Source organism: Larimichthys crocea, chromosome XIII (genome assembly GCF_000972845.2).
Source record: "Larimichthys crocea isolate SSNF chromosome XIII, L_crocea_2.0, whole genome shotgun sequence".
Lineage (NCBI taxonomy): Eukaryota > Metazoa > Chordata > Actinopteri > Sciaenidae > Larimichthys > Larimichthys crocea.
The window spans coordinates 33,770,421-33,797,842 of NC_040023.1; the positions used below are offsets into that span (position 1 = coordinate 33,770,421).

General features: G+C 41.2%; 1 protein-coding gene across 7 annotated transcripts in view; it reads right to left on the minus strand.

The window, feature by feature from the left end:
- The window catches only part of syngap1b (synaptic Ras GTPase activating protein 1b), a 132,037-nt gene that overhangs the window by 75,517 nt on the left and 29,098 nt on the right, over positions 1 to 27,422 (minus strand). For all 7 annotated transcript variants that reach the window (XM_019279110.2, XM_019279106.2, XM_019279103.2 and 4 more), the window contains exons 2-3: positions 24,302 to 24,627; positions 7,668 to 7,773 (exon numbers count right to left, since the gene is read on the minus strand). In XM_019279110.2, the coding sequence (XP_019134655.2) occupies positions 7,668 to 7,773; positions 24,302 to 24,627 (432 nt within the window). The remainder of the gene's footprint in view (positions 1 to 7,667; positions 7,774 to 24,301; positions 24,628 to 27,422) is intronic.

Consider the following 27,422-nt stretch of genomic DNA (forward strand, 5'->3'; position numbering starts at 1 on the left):
CTTGATTTCCTGGTTCCGATCCCGCTTGTTCCTGACCCGGACTGTTCGTCGCTGCCCTGGTAAACCTGACTGCTTTCTGAACCCAGCCTGTGAGTTTCCTGGTGTTATTTCGTCTGCATCTGTTTGGCTTCTTGCCGTTTCAACTTCGCCGTGGGAGATTACTCATTGGCGCCTTCGGAGCTTGTGTTTAGGACTTCTGAACTGCAGCCACGTCTAAAGACTTTTAAAGTGTTCCTGCCTACTGTCTAGTGCAGTCATCTGTTACCTGAAGTGTAATAAAGTAACACTTAATCTCAGTAAGATTGAACTGCGTTTGGGTCTTCCTGATCAGTGACGGCGCCAGATATTAAAAGTCTGTAGTTAGTATCAGTAACCTGACTGTGCCAGATGGTTTGTTAGACAGAACCATTTGAGAAGTCATTGTTGGAAACTATTTGGAAAAGGTCAGTCACTTGGGTGAACCATCTGTCTATCACTGTCTAGCAACCGATCCGAACAACTAACCTCGTAACGTAGTCAAACTCTTATCGAAGCCAGTCGGAATATCAACAAAACATTCTCTCCAGTGCTGATATAATTGATGCTAATAGTATCTACGCTATCAGCCGCCATTGCTGATTGTCTAAACAGTCACTTCTCACACATTATCACGCATGCTTAGCGTTGAACCAGCTGCCAGTAGTCCCTTAAAACATGCTGATTGCACCATATCCACTGTGCTTGGACACAGAAGCAAGGTAGATGGATGAAGCACTGAGGTGCTTTTAAACGAAATGGTACCAGAATGCTAACACGCTGATAAGAGGTCTAATATCTTCCATATTCCCCATTTTTAGTATGGGGTGTGTTGTGGAGAACTGTATCTATCCATCAATGGTTGGTTCAGTAAGTGGCGAGAAAGTGCACGGGAGTCAAAGATGTCTTGTGCTAAAAGGTTTATTGAAGCTTGGCCAAGGAGGATGGAGGATTTATCGATACACTTTGACATGATGACGCCTCAATTCTGAAGGAGCTGTCCTTTTTTGGCTCGTCTATATTCCTTCAGGACAGTGACACAACTACTCTATGCCCATAAATACCCAATGCATCTACAGTGCCAATTAGTCTACCGGCAAGGGACTATGACATTGTTACCTGTCCTTCGTTACCACAGTAATGATCAGAATGGGACACAAGCATGCACCTGCTCTGTATCTCAAGGAGAAGATATAACCTTGACCCTGTGCAACCCCATATGTGGCATGCCAGAATAGAAAAATCCCTCACAGCATGCCGGCACGTTAAATTTGGCCAATTAGCACAAAACAGGTTGGTGCAGGCTGATGGGAATATCATTAACAGGCATTTGGTCATAAGCCAAAGTTGGAGACAAATTGAAATTTTGACTTCACGATGGCACTAGATTAAAAAAAGCAGGATCACTAAAGCTATTCCTATTCATCCTGAGGTGGAACATTAATGTCTGAACCAAATTTATGGCGATATATCCAATAATTGATGAAGCATTTCACTCAAAACCACAAATTTCAAGTGGTGCTCAAGGTGAAGTGATGGGATCAGTAAAGTTTAATTTCATGACAATCCATCAAACTTATTGAGATGTTTCAATCTGGTAGAGCAACTGGCCGATAGACAAACACTGCCATCAACTAAAGTTATGCTTTTCCATATTAATTTCATGGTGTATTCTTAGGATAAGCTGCTTGGCTAATCATCTTCCAATAGTTTATTTAACCCATGACCTAAAGCATTTGGTCAATAGTGCCAAAAAGAAAACTTCCAGGAGTCTGTGCAATGCGAAGCCATTGAAATGTTTTTTCAAAGAGTTGACTCACTTTCAAGTTACACCAAGCCTTTCTGGTTAAACACTTCCTGTTTGGAGGTGAATTCAAACAAACCTCCAAGAATAAACTGTCTATGATTTCCAGTATGATAATGAGTCATTGTTTGCACAAGCTAAAATATGCAACGCACTAAAATATTCAGTGCAGCATTACTCAGACGGTCTATTGATCCAACCCAGTGGACACGCAGCTTCATAAAGTGCTACACTCATTTTCAGGAGGCCTCTGTGTCCACGTCCATCAAAAAAAGAAAAAAAAAAAGCTGAACACAATGCTGCGGCAAACCATTTGTATTCATTCGCAGTTCCAAAGGCAAGACAGCCAGATGATTCAGCAAATCTCTCTAAACACAAGCCCGGACTTCTTAAGGGCAGATTTTCACTTTTCCAAGAGAGTGAATCACAAGGTTTATAAACTGCCACACTGCTACTCCGGCTCACTTTGACACGAAATGCTTCTATTGTTAAAACCTCTAAATGGACTCTTACCGCTGAGCTTTAAACACCGAGGCGGCTAATTATGCTGGTCGCTATCGGACTGCAATGGACTGTAAATTAATTTCTTTGAATTCAGCTATAAAGACAGATTTTAAGTGGTAAAATATCTTTCAAAATGACCCTTTGGGATTTTTCCTGGAACTACTTAATAAATCGCTCAGGGTTTTTTTTCAGGATTGTTCCAAATCAGAGTAAAAAATGTAATAAATACACTTACACCCTGACAGCTTGACAGCTCTCACTGAGGACCTTCCACTCCACAGCAGCGGATTCAGTTCAGGCTGGCAGGCCCTTTTTTAGCGTTGATGGAGCAAGAAAAGAACTGTGCAGGTTGCTGCTTGGGTAGTTTTTTTTGCACATTATGGTCACAGATTTTAAAGGTCAACTCCGGCAAAGTGCTCCAAATTTAAAGTCGAGTGTACATGCGTGTAAGACAGGAATACTATGCAAGTAAACTCAAAGTCAGCGTACAGTTGGTGCACTCACAGATTGAATAAGAAATCAGTGGCATTTTGAGTTTCATACCTACTTTGATATTTCATTAGTTTCATTCTTCAGATTTTTGTAATAGTAATACCCAAAAGAAGATGAAGCTGGTGTGCATTTTACTATGTTTCCTTTTAAAAAATACTCCACCAAAAAATATCAAATATTCATGTTAGCTTGGACGTTTGAAAAGTTACAGAGTTACTTGCTACAGAGGAAAAATAAAAACATTTTTTTAAAAATCCATTTAGCCTCCGGCCGTCCATCCATGGCTCGATATGTTTGGTCTACAACTCGGCAATACACGGCTAAATAACACGACTTTTGTGTTTGTGTATCCGTTGGCCAGATGTGGGATTAAATTCATGAAGTTGTCTGCATGTAATATCCTGTCCAGTGTGTTCACATAATGTGGTCAGACTAAAGCCAAAAATATTTTATGTAAAAATTTGGTAACAGTTCATAAAATCCATATGATGATTGGAATATTCTGTTTTTAGATGTTAATGCACAGTTAAGAAGGAATAATAAAAACTATTGCATATTAAAAAAATGCATGTAAATCCAGACAGACTGTCGGTACGAGAGCACAGGCATCCAGGTTAATGTTTGGTTTCTGGACAGGTAGAGCAGACAAGTTTGCAAACTAACTCATGTGCTCTGGTTGTTTGTGCTTCTCGACATCAGCGTGATATCTGTAGACAGACGTTGGCTCGCTAGAACATCTCGTTACCAGATATGATACCTTGTCAGACTATAAAACCGAGAGCTTAAATTAGTGTGTGTAGTCAATTCTCTGTCCAAGAAAGGGACAGTTAGATCCAATGCAAGAGAGCCAGAGAGCCAGGTAGCCACCACGAGTTACAGCCTCATAGACTGAGGCAGATGTGCATGTTAGAAAAACAGCTGGGACTCATGCATACATGTCTGTATTACAAGTGACCTATCTGGCACAGTGAAAAATAACTTGTGTGTCCACCCTTTGATTCGGATTCACTCCAAAATTCAATGGACTATTCCTTTGTCCACACTACACCCTTCCACCAAGTTTCATAAACAATCAGGTGGGTAGTTTTTCAGTTATCCCGCTGACAGACAAACAAACATAACCTTCTTGGCGGAGGTGATAATGCAGAGGCATCATCTATATCTTTTTGTTTTAGTCTTCCAGAGATGACAGATTGGAATGAGTCATGATGTTTGTCTCAACACTAACAACAGCCTAAGTCTTACACCTTTTTTTTGTCTCTATCTTATGTGATTTATCTTTTCTGTCTTTAATCTATCGTGTCAGTGTTTTATCCTCCTCTTTTTTTTAGGGAGAGGGAAATATAGCCTGTGGGTCTTGTTATGTGGGTGAGTGGAGTGGGAACAGGCCGTGTGGTGAGACAGAAAAGAAAGTGCAGGATGGGGAGACCGACGGTAGGAGGTTCAACATGTAGTGTGCTGTATTATTTATATCTATATCTTGAAACAATTATATGAGCAGACATTGAAAAAAAAATAAGGTGCAGCATCCGCGCTGAAATTCGCTGTTAAAATATTGTATGAAGGTCACGCATTGGGAAAGGGCACTGGAACAATCGCTCAGCTGAGCCTGCTTTATCACAATAGACTGCTAAGCTGCGATGGCTAAAGGAACAAGTGAGATCAACAAGGACAAACCGAGGAGAAGTCGCCGCATGTTTAAACCGCTGTGGCTGAAAAACTATTCAGCCCAAGTTAACAACCAATCAGCTTTGGAGTGCTATGATTTTTTTCTCTCTCTCTCTCTCTCTCTCTCTCCCTGCGGCTAAGTCATTCAGACAAAAAGGTTTCACTCAATACCAGAGCAGACTGCGATGAAGTCAATTTACAATTTGAACACAAAACATTTAAAGGCCAAATTCATTAATGGGGATTATCGCATCGTCTTCTGGAGAGGTTAATGAGGGAGAGAGGGGGAGAATGTGTTTTTTTTTGTTTGCCCACAACAACAAATACCGAGCTAGTTCAGCTCATGATGTTATGAAAACTGACCAATTAAAGGAGAGATTGATTCTGCATCTTCTATATTTAACATCTACTGCTGAACTGTAACATTTTCCGCAGGTATGAAATTGAGAAATCCTTCCAAAAAACTTAACAAGTGAGTTTCAGGCAATTCATAACTAACAGATTAATATTAAAATTAAAAATCCAGCATAGTTTGGGCTCTAATCTGCTAGCAATAAAATTAATTCTATATATCAATCAAAGCAAGTGTTGATGAAGCGTTACATTAGGTTTTACAAAGCGTTTAAGGTTTGCAAACAAACACAAGACTAAGACATTTTTTTTTTTGTCTAGTTAAGCAAAGTAATTTTCCCTAATTAATGCTTAAGCCTCATATTTGCATAAAATGCTTATGCTGCACTGTAATTATCCAACAAAATTAATGTCTTCATTATGCATTAATTACCTCAGAAAACTTTCAAATGTTTTCCTGGAACATTCAAGGTACACACAAGTGGATGAAAAAGGAGAATGATCGGCGTCGCCTGATGATCTGTGGCAGCGACGGAGGAGTGAAATAACCCACTGAGGCGTTTTGACTAATCGCAGATCGAGTGTAAAGCCCGATCTCTTCCAGTGTGTCGCTACATCAGGCATCCAGCTGGGATTGTTGTCAAATGTCCCCATTCATCAATATCTGGTGAAAAACGCAGCCTTTTTACCCCTCTGATGAATAATGAATTAAGGCTGACGTATGAGTGTTGTCACAAACACATGGACGGGTGTTTGGCAGCTGCAGCAGCTGTGGCAGCTGCGGTTTAATCTCCTGTCGGCACATGGAAATGTTCTGAACTGCCGCAATTTGAATGTATTGATGATAGCGAGGTCGCGTATGAAAGGCACAAATTCATTCATAATTTTAAGGGAGGAATGAATCTGAAGTCTAAATGTTTCCAAAATGTACTAAATGTAAGTTTGAAATGAAGACATACAGACACTGGGACACTGTAGAGATGTTTATTAATTAAAGGAATAGTTTGACATTTTGGGAATTATCTGCTCTCAAGCTGAGAGTTATATAATAAAATCAATACCACTCTCATGTCTATACGTTTTCCTCAAGCTAGCCATACACAGTCGCTTTCACTCCAAGTAAGTGCAGATTTTATTACAGGATCTGCAAAGATGAGATGTGGACCAGAGCTTTTTTCATTTTTATGAAATGCAAACAGATTTTTCTACCTTCAAACTCAGCAAGGCTAGCAGTTTCCCTCTATTTCCAGTCTTTGTGCTAAGCTAAGTTAACCAGCTTTATACTTACAAGGGCATATTTTCCAAAATATTCCTTTAAATTAACCAATAAACCATAGATATTATGGGCTTTATTAACAGATTAATTAACTAATCGAGTCAGTTATTCACTAAAAGTTAATGATCTTTTCCAGAAACGCTACAACTGATACGAGAAACTGTAAAATCTCCATCATTCCAGTTCAAAACAAATAGATAATGACCTATTTCTAACAAATATTTACAATATATTTTAAATAAATGTTCATACAATGGCTCGTGAAACAATATTGGTGTGCACTAAAGACTTGAATTGGTATTGTCACTGAACCTCAGTCTCAGCTCAGTGTTATAGGTCAGGGACTTTATAAAATAGGTCATGTGGCTCCCTGCGGACTTAATTTCTCACTGTGGCCTTATGACAACCTCCATTTGCTTTTTTGTTGATCTGATAATTACTAATTGCCCGGAGCTCGTTAATCTCTTTTGGCTCTTTGGGCGTAGTCACCACAGATGGCCCATAATGGTGTCAGTGCATTATGGCCTGTAGTGTAGCATAACAACATATGCGAATGTGTTTAAGATATGTTTACACATGGGAGATATGAACTTGGACATTGCGAGGTCAGCATATGTCAAAACGTGGCGGGTCCATGTCGACTGACGTGTCAGTGCTTGACCTCTCCGAGGTCGGGGAGCCGCTCGTGTGAGAACCGAGGCAAATATTTATCCAGTCGAATCTGCCCAACTGCTGAGGTGGCAGCGATGGCAGAATCGTAGACGTCGCAAGGGAAGCCCTTAAAATAGCTGAGCGAGACAAGAGGTGGAGGGGTGAAGGAAGAGGAAGGGACTGAGCGGGACATTTGTAGAGGGCCCAGAGAGACTGAGTCAGGCAAAACAAACAGAGGAAGGCTCTATCAGAGAGTCTAAAGAGGGTTTGAGAGGACAGTAAGGCGATACAGACGCAAGTTTAAAAGTATAAATAAAAGATGACTGCTTAACTCAAACTTCTAGATAGATTAAGTGAGATTTAAAGAGGCAGATAACTTAAGATATGCATAAATATCAAGGGGTCATTAAATGAATTCAATTTCTAATCATAATAAGTCACCCAACCTGAGCCAGTCAATATCTGCTAAGAGAAGACGGCTGCCCTAAGCTCCGATCAGATGGGATGCTTTTATCTCCGCTCAGATGCAAAGTGCTGCTGTGAGCGTCACTAGTAACGGAGAGAGAGAGAGAGTAATGGCTCAAAGGACGCAAAGAGCTTTACATCAGTGTCGTTGCTACGCAACCATCCTATTATTATATGCCAGCTAACCTAAAGTAACACAGGTGACGGTGGTTTTTTTTTTAACAAGAAGGAACAGAAGTTGAATAAAGTTGAAAACACTTTCCAGGGCATCACCCCAACAACTGTTCCAGACGCACACGGCCCTGAGGTGTTTAATTGGATTTGATACAGTTTGATTCCAATCTTATGAAGTGAAGAGAGAAAACAGCAGTCGGTCGGTCTTTGATTGAGACCCCCGATTTAGAATATTCTACAAATAAAAAAAAACGTCTGACTGCTCACCCATCTCGGGATGGTGCCTTCCCTCAACAGGAACGCTGACTGTCCGCCGCAGTAGCTTGTTCCTGTGAGACTCTGAGCGCCTCTCGCGCATCAGCAAAGGGTGTACCTGCACAAACACACAGAGAGAGAGAGAGCACAAGGTCAATACACAAACACACACACTCCTGAAGTACTGTATCCTGATGTTCTGTACAGAACATGAACACACAAACGCAACCGTACACTCTTTGTCCTTTTTGAGGTGTTTCATAGATAACCGCAATACTGTTGGACTAATTTAGCTTTTAGACACTTTATCGAGCTGAAATCATGAATAAACTGGTAAATCTTGGATTAAAGCAACCAAATATATATTTAAGATCGATGTGGGTCTTGACTATTAACCGTATATAGCTGTAGAGGGTCAGGGTTTGGTCATCAAACGAGAGTAAAAGCAGAAAAAGCTTCTCTGGTGAATAGGCTGGTTAGAATTCAAATATTGTCAGATGCCATCCTTCACAGAGGTTCATTGTCTGACACATTATGTCTATTCGGGGAGGAACTGGAAAAGAAAAAGGAAGAAAAGAAATGCATATAGAAAAAAAAATAAACCACATTTCACAGCTCCGACACGCTTGGCCCCACAGTCCCTGAATTCATAAAAGTGAGACTTGAGGGAAAATAAATGGGAGAATGCGGCGCACTAATCAGAAGCACTCGTTCTTTTTGAAACATCTCGGTTACACGCACAAAATACGGCGTATACTGTAAAGTACAGACCTATAAATCTTGACTGAACACCAAAGCTAGTGCTTTGCTGGCAACGGGCCACACACACACACACACACACACACACACACACACACACACACACACACACACACACACACACACACACACACAGTCACTACAGAAATTCATGATGAGTTTCCCTTCAAAGTAACACTGAGAGGTGGAAGCTGGGCTGCTGTATTAGACTGCATTAGTTTAAGTTAGGTGTGTGTATGTGGCATTTTAGTCTCTTCTATCTAATTGGTTTTAAGGCCAGCAAATATAGCATTATTATATTATTATTATCATCCCAGTTTTCAGCTGTTTTTTTAGCAAATATAAAGCCCTGATAAACTCTCCGTGCCTGACTCAGCAATTTAAAGACTTTTTCTCTGGAGTTGGCGGAGACAAAAGCAGAGCTAAAAGGAGAGTTACATCGCGGTGTGTCAGCTTCATGTGTTTACAGACAGTTTGGTGTTAATATTTTAGCTGCCATAACTTTATAAAGTGATATAACACTGCCCACTTTATCAGGTACCTATACAGTTGGATACGATCCAGTACAGTAGCTCTGTTCACACAAAGATCTATTTCTTGCAAAGCTTTATTTGTTTTTTGTTTGTTTTTTGTTTTGTGTGCACAGCAGATGGTCGATTTTATTTGTGACCAAGTTTTAAGTCAAAAAACTTTTTTTTATTTCAAATGCAATGCTTCATATTTTTCTTCACTGGAGAGACACAAGATGCAATATAGGAAAACCTCGAGATGAAGCGGTTTTTAAGCATCGTTACACTAACAAGACAAAGTCGTGCTGATACCTACAACAGGACAGAACATCACAATGCATTTTGCACTTTTTGTAACTGACGGGAAATGCTGATAAACTTCTGCTCTGGACTGAGCGGTTAAGGATTTATATACTCTGAATGTACGACTGTAAAATAAGTCAACGAGTCAGGAAACGATGAACCCGCTTTGAAACTTATCCAAACTGCAAATCTGGCATTTATATAATCACATTTAATAACTCTAAGGGACTCGAAAATGTATTATTTAAGTGTTTACTTATGAATACATATGACTGTATGTTCAAATATGAGTTATGTAAGGGATCAGAGGGCTGTTTATTCAACTACATGTTTGTATTACTGAGATCATAGTGGCAAGACAATATTAGAAACAGCTCTCGATATAATGATAAACATCACTGTGCACTATAACCTCAATGCTAAACATAGTTAACTCTTAACACCTCTCTGACAGTATCAATCAAAACTGATTATTATATAATAATTGGCAGAATTTATGGCTGTGTCGGATCACATTAGGCGTCCCTAATAAAGGAGCCACTGGTTGTTTGTTGCAGTGCTCTTCTGCACCCAAGTGGACAAAAAAAATCAGCATAAGCAAAAGTCAAACGATAGATTCGATTCTTTCAAGCTCGATATACTTTAGGCATAGGCCTTTGAGCGTGAATTGCAGCCACTGTCCTCTATTTATCCTTACTGACACAAAGCAGAGGAGTCGGTGGGAGCGATAGCAGTCTTGTTTGTGTTCTGCTACAAGACCGCTGTGCTTTTGAGTGTGTCCTATTGAGACCAGCGTCTCGCAGAAATGCAACATCGGGGCATAAAAGAGCTGGTGTGAACACAGAGAGCCAGTGTCAGAAGGTGGGACTAACCGCAGAGCAGTGCAGGATAGTGCAGCCCGGGGGAGGTTTTGGGGCAAAGCCAACAACAGTGAAGGACACTGGCAGGTCACACAGAGCCATATGTCCCAAAAGACATGCGAGTGCCACTCACTGTAAAGAAGCTCTGTTAAGATGAGTGTGTGTGTCCGTGTGTGTGTGTGTTGCCTGCATCTTACTGCTGTTTTGTATGTGCAGATGTGTGTCCATCTAAGTGAGGGGCGCATTAAAATTTAATGCAGACACTGCTCCACTTCAGGCTACTAATATTCTCCACTATCACGCTACAGCTGCATCACGTCGGACACATGAAGACACACACATAAGTGCACGGAGCCAGCCGAGCAGAAGATGCTCCGAATCACAGTGTCAGGATCCTGTTTATGAGTCTCTATACGCAACTTAATCAGGCACAAGCGTCGTAAATCAACTGCCTATATGATTATTACTCTCTACTTTGCTGCTCGTGCAGCCAAAGTGCACAAAACTACATTGTAATGCAGTGCTTTCTTGCTACCGACATATTGCTTTGTTGTGATGAAATTACAGTACAACCTCCTTGATGAAAAATATATTAAGCAGCATCCATTCTTTATGAGTCCAGTGTGAGAATGCACAGAGAGAGTTTCCCCTTTTTCTCGGGGTAATTATGCAACGAGAGGTTTTTGCCATTTATCAAGTGTTTTATCTTGTTGGGGTTCTGTCAGTGCGTCTGTTGGTCCTGTACTTTAACCCTGATTAAAATGTGTACTGTTTGATAGATTGGCATGACATTTAGATTCAAACATTCAGAAGAAGAATCTCAATGACTCTGCAGATCTTTTCATCTAACGTCACCCCGAGGGTCAAGATTTGTATTAAACCTAAAGTTCATGACAGGATTCGTGATTTATCAATGCGAGCATTGCTTTAATACATCACGGTAAACGTTGGCAAGCTGGCACAGCACGCTGTGATGATGGCCTCACCATCGGTAGCCTCTGACGGCTGCAAGAGGACAGCGTAAAGTTACTGTGCTGATTTCAGCTTTGATGAGTGATCCGAACTTTATCCGAGATGGAAACAATGTCTGTGATAGATCGGTAGATTGGAACTTAATCTGCAGAAATCATGTTTGTATTTAATCATTTAGATTTAAGCATCTTATTGTTGTTATACTGTTTGTCTTGTTTGCACAATGTCAAAGAAATTTACTTACAATTTCTCTAAGTAAAAAGTTCTTCCTACTTCTGTAAACTCACATTAAGTCGACGAAAAGTTTCAGATTCAGATCATCCATTAAAATAAGTATAATTAAAATTTGACTTAAATGAGTGCTATCCTTCCCCTATCAAGTTATATTTACTTCTATATGGCAATGACATTTTTTCTTGACATGTGCATGTGTTTAAGTGTGTTATATTTCTGTATATGTGTTTTGACTCTTACTTTATCCTATATCTATGTATTGTTTACAACTGACTGTAAGGGATGCAGTGGTTCACTAATTCTACTAATAACTGCAGTTTAAAATGTCACAAGTCTGTAACTGTAAAGGCTCAGCTGCACCAAGTGTTTCCTTTTGTCACTTCAACAAAGTAGCAGTGAGTTTAAGATTATTATATCTGTATATAACTGATGAATAATGCTCACAAAAACAGCATCATACGTACATAAGAAATGTTCTTAATTTCCTTCATTTATTTTTTACTAAAGCTGCAAATATCTGCCTAGCACTTTCTGGAAAATCTAGTCAATAACTTGAAATAACTTGAACGTCTTTAGCTAATACCAAACAAATAAAGGTTGAATGCAGTCCCGTTCATTGATTTGCAGCACTGCTTACAATAAACACACCCAGAGATATAAAAGCTACCATGGTTGCCAACTGTACAGCTAGTTTACATGGTCTCACAGTATGTCATCATAACTGCAGTTAGAATATAACTCATACCAGGGTGACGTTATTAGACCTAAACCCTAAAAAGAGCGCCAGCCTCGATCTAAATTCAAGTCTTCTTAGTGCATCCTGCTTCGATTTAAATCCAAAATCTTGTCAGTGCACACAGCTTTTCTCTAATTCTCTCTGCCAGATTAATGTAGGAAACAGCAGCGGAGAATGGCCGAGCTCTCTGTTCGACTAATTGAATATGCTTTAGTTTCCAATGAGCAACGGTAAACCTGAATTAACCTCACATTCTCAGGAACGCACATAAAGCCGCGATCGCACACTGTAGCTTTATTGCGACCGTGTTGCTTCATAGTGTTTCGAAATATAAATGTAATAAGCAAAGTGGTTTCATAAAGCCCGACTGAGCACCGTGCCAGCTTGACTCTGAAAAAAGGAATCGGGAGCGGAGCATGCAGGAGTAGCAAAGGTAATCTCACTGAATGGTTTTGCGGTTATTGAAGGAATAGTAGTGATTTTCAGCAGGGTTAAAGTGATGCTTCTCTCTCTGTCCAGATTTTCAGCTGTTGCCATGGAATCCAGAGGAGACAAATGGGCTGCGTTTACTTTTATCTACAGTATGAGTTGTGAGACGGTTACAAAATACATGTTTGGTAAGCGGAGGCACAGGTTTCTGTCATTTCTGACACAGATCAACACCTTCAACTCTTTCTCTGTACGTGCTCGAAGCAAAATAATAAAAGTGCAAGCGTGTGTTTCATAACATAAGCTGTACATAAATAGCTTAAATCCGTGAGTCTTAAAAAGTTAAGATGTCAACACTACCCAATTACAAGGAGCTAAATATGGTAATTTTCCTTAATCACATCCACTTGAACAAGAACGAGCCCACTCGTTCTCCCCCCTACTGCTGCCCTGCCCAGTGCAATTCATCACTGACAACTTGACTCATGGAAAACCCAGAATACCTTTCCAGCCCACCCTGACATGTCAAGCCCACCAATAAGCATCCCACTTCTGCTTCCAACAGGGGAGGGGGGGGAACACCTGGAGGCTATTTTTACTGTGCATGTGGCAGGATTTGATTGGTCAGATGTCGCGAGGGTCTACAGCTGGAGACATGACATAACACCAGCTCTGAGGTTGAGTGGGCACGGGGAGCGAGCAGGCCAGAGAGGCAGCATTAGGCTCAGCACACTGACTTCTGACCACTTCAGATGGTGCACTTAAACCTCAAACACACATTTAAAGAAATGCCTGGAAAGGCTGGCTTGGTATGGTGCCAGCTACAAGCCGCAATGTCCACTACATCGCACTAGACAGAAAAAAACCCAAAACACATGCTTGCAATTCTCAAGGTGAGGTTTGAAAAGAGCCTTCAATGGTGGAGAAGCTTGGTTTGGTACCGCTGGGAAAACAACACACACAGGATAGTTTGTTGGAGTACAGTAGTTGTGAAAGTGTCAAAAATAGAGCTTGAGAGACTCGTTCAAATCCTGAATATGTCCTCGCTTCATTATAACTGGCCATTCGTTGCACAAAGAGGTTGACATTTTTTAGATTATCTCTTCATAAAGTTTGATAAAACATCCTGTGGCCCTGACCAATTCAAAATTTGCATTTGAGGCATATTGTAGAGCCTTGCCAGTAGCGGGGCTTTAAATGTTTATGGTGGTGCTGGAGGAAAAGGTCATGGGGTCATTAAAATCAAAGTGGCTTCCTGTAAAAAGCAGTAAATTCTGCAGGCCCATTAGAGTTGGTTAGATCATTTTCTTATGCTTGAGGGTGGCAGTAAAAATCATTGTTTCACTTTGGATGATACATACTATATACTGTATGTATGCTATATACTTTAATAATGGGTGGAAACCAAGTGGCTACCTACGTGGCTGTGAAGTGAAGCCAAACACTGCAGTTCCCTAAACGTCCACTTGAGGCTGGCTCCAGAAGTGAGTCAGTCTCCATAAGTCCCCATGTTGAAATATTACAACTTCACAGCAGAAATAAACATGTTTACAGCCTGGTACAAAAAACTGTTTTGGTCTCTGTAGCTAATTTCCTCGTTTATGACAACTGTACTGAGACTGATTTCTATTTAACTCACCTGTTCAAATTATATTAAGGCTTAAAGTTGTGCATAAATAACAGCATGGCTGCTATGACTGACAGCTAGATGCCGTTACAGGTGGCACGTTTGAGCAACCAGGCTTATTTCGGCCTACCTAAGGTCCACATCTTTGCCGGTTTTTAGATTAACTAAAGAACCACAACGCTTCTAAACAGCTTTTCATAAACCTAGGGCTGATGTGATGGATACCACGTCCATTCTTTATATTGTCAATGATAGAAACCCACAACAAAAATATGGTGAACTGTTACTGTATAATTTGCTCTAGCTCTTTTTAAACTTACATTACTGATTGGTAATAATGTGTGTCTTGTTTGAATGTCATATAAATGTTTTTTTTATATAACTAATAATACATTTGTGACAAGTTTAATGTAAAACCTGAGCTGGCTGTGTCTAACACTGGGTCAAAACAAAAGTTAGTTTCAAGTAAATAACAGTAACAGTCATAATTCTTCTAGGAACTATAAAACTCCAACCTCCAAATGGACTAATGTGTTTGTTAGTTTTTGATAAAAGGTGAAGGGGTTATTAAATCAGGAAACATTTTCTGGGAATTATAAAAGACCAGACCACGTGTGGCCAGTTTTTGGGAACATATCTTGTTCTGGAGCAAATGTTGGATGCGTAGAGAGACCAGATGGACCAGCATAGCAAAAAAAAAAAAAAAAAAAAGCTGTTACTGTCATTTACAGTGTTGATCCTAATCATGCATTCATTCCAGTAGCAGTTCACTAAACTCCACCATTATCACCAGATGTTGCAGCTCCACTGACGACATGGTGACTCACATGTTGTGTTTACAGTTTGCTTACCTGTACCTGAGTGTTTACACCCCAAAAATAGCTCCACAAATGAATGCAGGTGTAAGAATATCTGCACTTGAATGTTTCGTTCAAGGTTCTGGACCATGTTTGGCTGTTGACATTTGTGGTGCAGGAGTCAATTTTATCCAATTTGAATTATAAATTGTTTGCCTAATGGATTAAGGCATCCATGACGACTGTTGTAATTGGCAGAGTTGAAATCGGCCCATTTCTGATTTGAATTTTTAGCAATCAGAAAATTAAAAAATGAACATGTTCATCAAATTTCAGTCTGTAGCCAACAACTGTGCCGCATTGTATGAGACAGAAGCCAGTCCTGGCATGGAAAGAAAGTAGATAATGGGATGGTGGCATTAGACAAGAGAGGCAAGGAGGTTGGGATGCTGGTAGAGGAAGGAAAGGAGAGGGAGGGTAGGGAGTGCCATTGATCTGAAGAGGGAGGAGGGTGTTTTTGTTCAGCTTGGCAGGTTGAGTTGAGCGATGCTGCAGGCTGGCTTGCCCATATGTCACTGCTGCTTCCTCAGGCCCAGCTGTGAGGAGAAGGGGAATATGGTGGGGCATCGTGTATTGGTGTGTGAGTGTGTGTGTGCGCGTGTGTGTGTGTGTGTGTGTGTGTGTGTGCGCGCGCGTGTGTGTGTGAGACAGTACATGTCTGTGTGAGCAAGAAAGAGAAAATGAGGGGAGTGTGTATGTTCTGCAAGAAATAGAGTGTGTAATGTGCGAAAACTGTGCAATCTATTATTTCTTAACAGGGCAGTAATCAAACACTGCTGGCTGTCTAACTCTGGCTGAAACACAGACACACACACATGCGCACATACACACACAGGCAATAACAAAAATTTTGTTGTGCACCTGAGCAAACACAGAAATAAATTTCACCTCAGCATGGGTGCACACACACACACACACACAGTACTATGCATCATGAGAGGCGGCTGGCCAGGCACGATTCGTCCTTCAGACCAACAGTAACGTTCTTTCACGGACAGATGTTCCTCCTTCTTCTGACCTCAGGCACCGGCTACAGTGTTTAAACAACACGCAATGATCCTACTCACAGAATTACACACACACACACACACACACACACACACACACACACACACACACACACACACACACACACAGTGAAGTGGCTAATGGGGTTGACATTTTGACCATATCTGGCCTTTCACATGCAGAACCAATGGATGATAATTTGCTATTATTTGCTTGTCCAAAATGAACTTTGGGGGCTGTACTGTATATTGTAATATAGAGCCCGACTGATATGGGATTTTGAAACTGAGGGGGAAAATTCACTTTTGAGCTGGGATAAAAATAGAACTGTGCACTGATTTTACACTGATATGACGATGCAAAGGTACTCAGAAGGTCTCTGTCTTAAACCAAAAACTTCATTCAAGAGTATTTAAGATAAATGTTCTTCAACATATACACCTGTCAACCAATTTGACTCGACACTGATTACAGCTGCTTCCTTTGTCTTACTCTGTACTACTTGCATGTATGCACATATATGCTGATATGCCAATATGTCTATAGGCCAATATCAGCCGATAATATCAGCCAATCGATGTAACGGTTGGACTCTAATATATAGAGTCCAACCTAATAATAATATATAGGAGGAAAAAAGCATGGTAGTTGGCATCGGTACAGTAAAATCTGACTTTATGTTCTTTGTATTACTCTTTAACTTTTTATATTAAAGGATATAGTTGAATAATTTGCATGAGCTGTACTGTATAACACCATGTCAAACACATTCAGGACCATACTGCCCTCAAATGGTGTGAAAACATACAAAAAACTAACATGAAAACAGGACAACATGATTTGAATCCGTGCTTTGTTTACCTGTAAGAATTATGCAGGTAATCCACAGAGTGAGCAAGATGAAGTGTCATCTTATAGTTCCAAAGAAAATGCTGAATAAGTAGGACCGAGAGAGACACATCTAGTTAACTGCATGCAAAGTAAGATAAATATTTAGAATGTAAATGTTAGCCGAGTAGGTTTATTAGGTCTACTCGTGGACACTAAGTGCACAGGAAAAGTTCAAACCACCCATAAGTGACAGACCAAGCCAAGTACAATTCTTCTTAATAAAACTGATAAATGGCAGAGGATTGCTTTTAAGGTCATCGAGATCTGGCAGCCGCTCCTGGTAAGTTGGCAGGAGACAAATTAGGCCGAGTTTTCCCTCTTTCTCCAGGTGCCTCCAAGGTATTAAAGAAAAAAAAAAAAAAGAAAAGCTGCACACTATCCACAGGGAAAGGCGAATTCATCAAAACACTGAGATAAAAGCCATTTAAACCCTTGTATGTACATGATGACCTTTTGAAAAATGTTTTATTTCTGAGTGAGTGATTTTTATTTAAACGGCTCGTAATAGTTACTCTTTTTTTTTTTTGTTAAGATCGCCTCGGGGGGTGTTCAGGTCCAGCCATCTTACTCAAACAATCAACCTCTTCTCTTCTGTTCCGAGAGTCACTGCCCACCTACATTTATTACATAATTAATCCCTTCCACTCCCACGCGACAGCCACCTGAATGTGTTCTCCAGGGTCATAAGCAAACATACTATCCACCTCTCCATGCACTGTGACAACAGCAGCTACGGGCTAAAGCAACCGAGGTGCTGTGGCTTTGTTTGCAGACCGGCTCATGCGCTAATGCTTTCGAACTCAGTATCAACACTGCAGACCGGACCACCAACGTGAAAAGGAGGAAAATGCACTCATTTATTTTAAACTGCTGCAGAGCTGCATTTACTTCTCAGTGTGTTATACTGTTGATGTCTCCCAGCTCTGAGGCTAAACAAGGCTTGTGCCTCCTGTCAGTTTTTCTTTTTTTTCTTGCATAATGCTGGCACAGTTGGGGGAGCGGGGCCAGGACACATGACTTGGGGGACAGGGCACTGGTGCGTGGCGGCGGCGGTGGTGTATAAAACTCTGTCGCCTCGGATTAATGTGAGATGAGATGAGGAGGAGGAGGAGGAGGAGGAAGAGGATGGCAGGCAGTCATCACTGCCAGGCCTCTCACTCCCCCTACAGGACAGATAGAGGCAAAGCAGCCTGTAGAGGCAAAGCAGTGTGAATGTTTACAGATTAGGATCTCACAGATTAATACAAAAAGCAAAGAAATGTCAGGTCCAGAAATAACATGCCTGATTCACATCATTGCTTAGTGAGGAGGTCTACAACCAGGCTGCTTCATTGACCAATCCGACATTCAAATGTCTCAAACTCTCAAATCATCCATGCACTAAAGGGTCGAAAATAACTTGTATTCATTTGTGATCTCCATTAATAGGTATTAAGCTAAAGAATATGATTGTAAGTATAATAATAAATAATAATAATAAATGATTTTTATCCTCACCTAGTATTAAATCTAGATTTCAAAGCCAATATCACCAGAAACCGAGATCAACATAAGTGAAATATGATCCGGTGATTTCATTTCAACTCCAAAGTCAAACTATTATCAATTATCAGTCAGTGGCCGCATGATCGCAGCTAATGATCACTTTGTTGCTGATTAATGAGACAAATCGTTTGATCGAAGTGTCAGAAAATATTGAATAATTCATGTTAGAATTACATAAAGTCAAATCACAACAGTTCAAAGGCTGAAGATGTTCAGTTTACTGTCAAGGCAAAGAAAAGGAAGAGACGCTGAAGTAATGAAGATTTATGCGATTAATCGATTACCAAAATAGTTGCAGATAAACAGATTATTTAACCCTTCAAATGTTTTAGCCCTTCTTCTCCTCCTAACTTCCTAACTTCTCTCTTTCTGCTGCAGCCTCATTAATACTGCTTAAGCACATATGGCCAATGGGTACTGAATATTAGAATATGATACACGGTGACACGTGAACTGGGGCAAAAAAACACCAAGCTAAAGAAGAAAAAAAGCCCTGTTGCATAATATAATGCAAGATCCCTGCATAAATGAAGTCTTTATGTTAAATTTCTGTTGCGGCTGCTTCATAGAAGTGTTGATTCAACTCTATGGTAATCTTTTTGGAGCTGTGGGACTGTATCCGTTTATACTGCGAAATATTTTTTCTTCTAATCCTAATATATTATCACACAGACAGGGTAACACTAAGTGACATTTTCTGCCGCTTCAGGCTGCATGCTCGCTTGTTTTCTAAGTAACACATTTCCATTTTTCTTGCTTCGACACCACTGGAAAGATTTTTTTTTTTCCCAACCAATCACAAACAGAAGCTCAAGGAGATGGAGTAGAAGTCACAATTCACTAACGCAGCGTACTGAATGACAATGTAAGAACAAAAAGATTGTAAAAAAAAAAAAAAAAGAGGGTGCTGTAATTATAGGGCGCGTGTTTTGCCTTGTCATTTTTAATTTCACAGGCAGTTTTTCTGAACTTTGGAGGGTATTTTGCCCTGGATACACAGTGTCACAACGTGCCACTCAGATGACACATCTTGTCAGCATATCTATTATCTTTGGCAACAGAAATGAGCCAGGGGTGTTGACATGTCAGTGAGGGTGTAATCCCATTACGGCTCTAAGAAGTGCCTCCACTCTATCACTAGGAAACAGTTCAATGAACCAAACACACCAGGAGTCAAGAGCTACACAGGCGCGCGATTAACACACATTTCCATAGTGACACATTTCAGACACAACAGAGAAGTCTTGTTCCCCGAAGCGACACCTCGCTCTCCGGGAGGACGCCTCTCCTGCGTCTGTCTAATGGCCGTCATTCATAAAACAAAACAGAGAAGGAAAAAAAAACACAACGGAGCAGGCGAGTGAATGGAGATGTGAGGAGGACAGAGACAGGTGGCCTGTGGGAGAGCCAGAGACTCCTGCCAGTCACCCCAGAGAGAGAGAGAGAGAGAGGGAAGGAGGAGAGGAGGAGAGGATGGGGCGAGTGGATGAGGTGAAAGGGTGAGTGTGGAAGAGAGAGGGAGAAACTGTGATCGAGGGGCAGAGGGGAGGGTGGTGTGACAGCAATGAATATGGAGACAGCAGAAGGAGAGAGGAGGGGAGGAGGAGGAAGAAGAGATGGAACAGGAGACAGATTAGATAAAAAGAGGAGGAGAAAGAGAGAGAGCAGGAGAAAGGGTGATGGATCGATGGAGGGGCATTAAAATCAGGATTGAGCCTGGAGGAGGCGAGGGATTGGACCAGTGATGCCGAGCTCAAATGGCAAGCGAGGTTGAAAGGTGCGTATCTAAGATCAGCTGATATAAAAAAACGTTGATATGGAAAAATGTACAGTATGATTGCTTTTTTTGCCGAGCCACTGAAGGCATCTAAAACCAACTGAAGGAATAAACTGAAGGGCGGAGAACAAAACAAAACCAAAACAAAACAGAGGCACTCGCTCCGCATGAGGTGAGTGACAAGCATGAATATTTAAACGCCCCTCGCCGTCGCCGAGGTGACGGCTATCAGCACGTCAGTCCTTGCCTCTGATCCATTCACAGCTGCTGCTGCCTTATTGGCACAATTAGACAGGGATAGGACTCTGATTAATTGAACTGGGCTCTCCGTTCAGTCCCTCCTGAGCAGTACAGGTCTCTTATCGGGATCACGGCGTGCTCTGTTCCTCTGAGTGATGACAAGTTGAAATACTATTGGCAGCCATGCACACACACACACTACAGTAAAGTCGCAACCGGTACCGCTTTGACTGGCCACATAAAGATTCATTATGTTATCGACTCACCAACATAACTGAACGCAGGAATTTGCCTCGGCGCAGGGCTTAAATCAAACAGCATACACGAGTACATACGGTATAATACACAGAATACGTAAACTACATCAAACAGAGAGGCAGAAAAATACAAAAAGTAAGTTAGAGCATAATATTAAAACACAAATTAGGGGGCGGTCGGTAGCGTAGTGGGTGGCCGCCCCGTGTGTGGAGGCCATAGTCCTCGCTGCAACTGGCCCAGGTTCGAATCCCGCATCGGACGGCCATTTACTGCGCGTCACTCCCCCTCTCTGCTTCCTGTCTATCTTCAGCTGTCCTATCATAAAAGGCCAAAAATATAATCTTAAAAAAAAAAAACACAAATTAAAAAGTCAGCATGTATATGGCCTAACAACAGAGGCAGTGGCAGACTCAGGCTGTTTGAGGGTTGGGGGCAAAAAAAAAGAAAAGGCCACCAGCGTGCAGCAAGTTGTGACGCATTCGTGTGGAAACAGCTTAGTCAGGGTTAGGGATAGCACCCTGAAGGGTGCTTCATCACGTTTTGTCCAATGAAAGGGCAACCTAGAAGGCACGTCATTACATTTTCCGCCCTGGAAGGGCACCCTAGAGGGCGCTTTATCACATTTTTTAACACTGGAAGGGAAACCTAGACGGCGTAATCATGTTTTCAACACTGGAAGGGCAACCTAGGGGGCACTATATCGTGTTCTATCTTCAAAAGGGCACATTTGAAGAGAGTCCACCAGTGAACAGACCTGCCAAGTTTGAGGAGGTGACCTCTGGATTTCACTTGGCTCCGGTGCATGTGCGGTGGTGTTATGAATCAGCAGTCTTGGCTCAAACTGTGTAATTTTGTGTGCAGTAGTATTAGTTTGTTGCATAGCAGAGGTAGTAAAAGTTGAAGAACACTACCCTCTCCTGGCCTATGGAGCAAGATGAGATTTTACTCACAACCAAGCAGAAGGTTCAGCGCTCGGTACATCGACATGCAAAAGTTGAGACCAAAAATAGTTAAGTTAATCAACACTAACAAACTGCTATGCTGATTTTGAACTCACATTGATTTCACTGTGAAGCTGCGCAGCTGTGAATGTGTTAAAACAGCTGAAGAACTCACTGCAGAATCATTCCACAGCTCACAGAGAATACTGCTTTCATTAAAAACATTTCCAGCTACATATATGTCGGATAAATCTGCACTTTAATGTTCTATCCAAAGAGTAAGCATGTAAGTATCCGTAATGTTAAATAATTAACATATTCATCCACATGGTGGAGTCCTGTAAAAGCACAGAAACAACATATTTACCCTGGTTGGTAAAAGTTCTGGATGACAATGCCAATAAAGTCTGTTCAAAACTAAACCAGGGCATTGAAAAGGACAACGTTCTGCACTAATGAGGAATACTGCACTAGGATGGTGTATGTGCTATGTGCTATGTGCATTGTTGTCATTGTTTTCTATATTTTTTTTGGATAAAAAGTGGCACACAGGAGGCAGATACATCAGGCTTTGACCACACAGACAATTTATATTCAGGTATTTTAGTTAGATCAGTTTATTGTTGATTTGCAAAGCTGATGTGCTTTGCATTTCTAAGTCTGTATTACCTTTATATAGAGTATTCAACTTTCATTTCTCAGACTGTACAGAGTAACATACGATTATGTCAAAATAATTCCATGGTACGGAGAGAAATCTGACTAATCTAAAAACTTTAGATCAAGTCAGCTGTCAGTGTCAGTTACACTGGAAAAAACAGACAGAATCTGTTGTGCATCTGGTCAAAATTTCTCAGTTTCACCAACAACAGTAGCTTAAATCCACCATAATGTAGTGTACTACAACCACAGGAGGCCCAACTCTTGCTGAAAAAAATATTGACTTTAAAATGATGGCTTTCTGGGGCAGTCGGTAGCGTAGTGGGTTAAGCGGCCGCCCCGTGTGTGGAGGCTATAGTCCTCGCTGCAGCTGGCCCCGGTTCGAATCCCGGACGGCTAATTTACTGCGTGTCACTCCCTCTCTCTGCCCTCTGCTTCCTGTCTATCTTCAGCTGTACTATCAATAAAGGCATAAAATAATCTTTAAAAATGATGGCTTTCTTCACCTGCATGTAAAACCCAAGCTGCACTCCACAAGAAAATGTAAGAAAAGAACTGAACGCTAAAAACAGTGATTTAAAACTTCTCGTTCCAAAATGACTCACAGACACCCGACGGTTTAAGAGTGCTTTTTCCTTTGGGGTTACTGGTTATGATCCAGTTAAACAGTGGAGAGGATTAAGCAAAGGTTTCCAACCACAGAATTAACAACCGCCCTTGAAAGTGAACCCCCCAAAAACGAGCCTGAGGCGACAGCAATTCAGGGAAGCTGAATACGTTCTTTCTCTGGCCTCTTTTTTTTTTTTTAAACAGATATTAGCTGAGAAGTAGGGTCATCTAAGTAGCACAAAGACAGTGTGAAACTATGCTATAACGGGCCATGCTGAGAACACCAAAAATATTTTGGATTTTGTGATATATTTCTCTGCCACATACCAGAATAGAGATGCACCTCACGTATTGATCAATAAAGGACCCTTTTCAACGCTGAAACAAGCGTTTGGATATGATACGTTATAACATCTGAATTAAATCTGTGTTTTTCCTTATATTGTATTTATTTAAAATGGTGGAGCATTGCACAGTTGAAGAGCTGTTAGATATTTCCCCCAGGAGCTGAAAGAAAGGAAATATTGGACTAACATTCACCATGTGGCCGCTCCATGTCTGCTGGATGTGTGAAAGGAAACTTTATAGGGTGACAATATGAGTTTACAGCTTGTCGCCCTCAAGTGAACAAAAACTATTGATGCAGACTGAAGTCATTTTATAGACTCAGGACTTCATGAATCATTAAACGCAGGAATCAGAACCCAAACTAAGTTATAACAATTATAAATCATCATAAATCAAATAATTATAATCATAATAAGCATTATTCTGATACCTTTCATAATGAAACACATTACACTGCTTTCACTAAAAGTAAGGCCCTTAATGGTCCCGTACTGTGTGATGTAAAAGTACCATAAGTCAGTATATTAAGGTTCATGTATGTACTGTATAATATTGGTTAAAGGGTCTGCTGTGTCTATCTAATGCTTATATTACATCATAGGGGAGGAAAATATGTTCTATGTTTTCTTTGAGACATTTATAAAAATAAAATAAAAACAGTTAAACTTTTATTTTTCCAGATAAACTGAAACAGAATAATACTAGCTCATGGCAGTGTTGCGCTGTCCTCAAGTGAACCAAAAAGTCAACGAATGCAAGTTTAAGTCACTAAAATGAGAACTTGACTTGACAGAGTTATCTATAGATTAATTTAATTGAGACTTGACTCCTAAAGAACTGACTCAAGTTGAGATTAAAAGACAAAAACAGTCAAGTTTTGATTTGACTTTGGGAAAATGTCTGAATGAACGAATGTCCACAGCTAAGAGTGATCAAATGTGATGTCAGAATAAATTAAATATACTTTTCTTTTTACATTAGTGTAGTGGGTCCTCACATGTCAAATGAAATGTTGTGATTATCTGTCATATTTCTACCATCAGTGTCAGTTTCAGTGTATTCCTGGTGCATGCAGTACAATACCTCTTCCTGGTCCAACATGTAGAGCTGATTTCCAGAAGTCACACAGAGAGCAGGGTTCCAGCGGTCTTGGGATGGACGGTCTTGTGAGGGACGGTCGTAGATGGGGCGCTCGTGCAGGGGGCGGGTATAGGAGGGACGGTCGAAGGAGGGGCGTTCGAAGGAGGGGCGGTCGAAGGAGGGGCGGTCATAGATGGGACGGTCGAACGAGGGACGGTTGTAGGAGGGACGTTCGGGAACGGGACGGTCGTAGGAGGGAGCGTGGAAGGAGTGGGCGTGGGTGCGATGATGGTGATGATGATAGGAGGGGGGGACGGCACACCTTGCATCTGGACGGGAGAGAAGGAGGACAGAGGGGTGGGAAAGGAAGGGAGAGGAGGGAGGAGGGAAAGAGAAGGTCAGTTAGGATCATTGGTAGGAGGGCTGTCATGCTGTCACACATGTCTGTCCTCATAACATCAGTGTCAGGTACCGTTTGAGTGCGTTTGACAGGTCTGCTTGAAAGAGGTCAACAGACATTAGCTCTAACGAGACTGTGCTAGAAACAGGGCCCGATCCTGGGGTGTTAAATCATAATGATAAAAATCCATCTTGTGTTTTTAAGAAAATAAACACAAAGACAGCCCAGCACAGCAGAAAATGATCTAGTTCGAAGGAGTAGTATCAGCTTATAGGCCTACTAGAATTAGATACAAAGATCGATGTCACTCATATCTATCCCTTAAATATAAAGCTACAATTAGAAAACTGTTTCCACACATATATGGTACATAGAGTTCGGCTTCGTGCTCATGAAATATGTAATATCTTAACAGATAATTATGGACAGCTCAAAAACATCAGTCCGAGCAGTTTGACTCAAAAACAGCCGGACATGAGTCGTGAAGAAGAGTTGGACTTACAGCAGTGCTCCTCAGTACTTATCCTCACCCAAAACTAGTTCACTTTTCATCAGTTTTCATCAGAGGAAATAGACTTACTTTTCCCGTGCCCTTGTTTCCCCAACATCAATACCATTCACTAAAACAGGACAAAAACAAAAACAAAAGAACAGCGAGTTCCTGTGACTAAAGCTCGGGTCCTGAGACAAATATAAAGCTCCAGCAGGCTGAGAGATACTTGGAAACACTCCATAATGAAATAAAAAAAAGGTACGGCACCCTTTTGCACTGATTCCTCACTCTTTGAGCTTCATTTATAGCACGAAAGGAACTTGATAGCGACTCTGCAAACAGTTCCCTTTGGATTGAAATCAAGAAATATCTCTGTTAGTTTTATAGTCACTGCTAAAAATGATAATTGTCTAATTGTAGAAGTCCTAGATCCAGCTCACCACCAAAAATCTAATCATGTGTTCCGTGGCCCGGGGCTGTCCTGTCCACCAGATTTAACAGAACTCTGTTCCTGAGATATCCTGCTGACAGACAGACAGAGAAACTAAACTATAATCTCCTCAGTGGGGGTACGAATTATCTTTCACCTTATCCCGGATGATTTAAGAAGATGTGGGGGGGAAAAATGAAAATGATATCTGAGGGCTCTGCGCCTCGGATAATTTAAAAAATTGATCACACAGTACCGGAGACATTAATATGGATTTTTCCCAGGTAGTTGTTAGACTTCCTTTTAAGTGAAAAATGTGGCTAAGGACCTTCGGTAAATGAGGTACTTTGTCTTTTCTTTCCTCGCTGCTGTCCAACTTCTCTGGCCTTATTGCACTTGTTTTCACTTGAGGACGTACAGCACAGCCACAGTGTCCATGCTACGTAAGCACACACTGTCCAGGCTTTTATCAGTTTTCTTCCATAAAGTTGAATTCATACCTCTGTTTTATCTCTGTCTCTGTGACTGTAAACTTCTCTTGTTCTAATATTGACCATGCATCCTTCTCCCTCCTCTAAAGACTGATTTATGTTTAAGCTTGAGACTTTTTTTTTTTTTATTGCTTTCCCACGAAGCGAAAAGACAACAGCGGCGTCTCTCACATGCTTCGGATTGCGCTCACTGAGCATTTTTATAGTTTTCAGTTACGAATACAAAAAGCAAAACGTCTTGAGGCGGTTCTCACACTTTATCCCGCCTGATGTTGGAATTCAAAGACTCTCAGTCCAGAGAAACATGGCTGAGAACAAGATAGCCACAGTGCACTGTCTTTAAACACTGGCAACAGGCTGAATCAATTGTACTGATGCTTTATATTCAAAATAAAAAGATGACAGCCCCTCTCCTATAAGGTAAATTATCATAACTTGTAGCCCAGACAGGGCGCTTCATGAATTCGCACCAATCTTTCCATGTTGGCCCAGTTTTTTAAGATCAAAGAATAAGATATATGTGATTTTTTCAATCAATCTTGGGGTAAACAAGTCGAGTTAGTCATCTGCAGTGTGTGAATCAGACAAAGTAAAATCCCACCCCCACCCCCAGTGGCTCACACCTCCTGCACCAATGAAAATCCACACTTACAACATCTGCAGGCTGTACTACAAGGCCGCACACACACCTACACGCTCACGCTTTCACACAATCACACATCACTCACACCCAGGAAGGAGAAAACTGATATTTATTTGACCCCATATCAGACATATTCCACAGTAGTAGATCCGAGCTGTGGCCTCCGGTTGAATGACAGCGACACTGACCTTTTGTATTATTTGACAAGGTGGCTGACTGAGGCTCTGCACTCTCTCCTCCCCACAAACAGATCACCTGGCACCCACAATGCAGCACTCCCGCATGTCATAACCGATTATTTTACTGCATCGTCACTTTTCAGGGACCTCCCCCTTCCTCCTGACAAAGAGAGAAGTCGACGGTCGCAGTGTTTCTCCGGTCCTCAGCCAGAACAGGCAATCGCCTTAATTGTAGCGATAACAGTTGATCTTTCGAGTTCCTGTTTGAAATATGAATCGAGCGGCTGAAATATAGATGAGCTCCTAAACAAGCGCGGCTAATTAATATGGACAATTCGAGCAATGGAAAAGAAGCTGTTTTAATTCTTGTGTACTTGGACTCACGTGTGGCCGCACAGTTTTCATCTCACCGAGAGGTTTGCTGTCTCACTTAAGGGGCCCTTCAATCAGACAAATGGACGATGGGACCAAATAAAAATCTGGGCTCT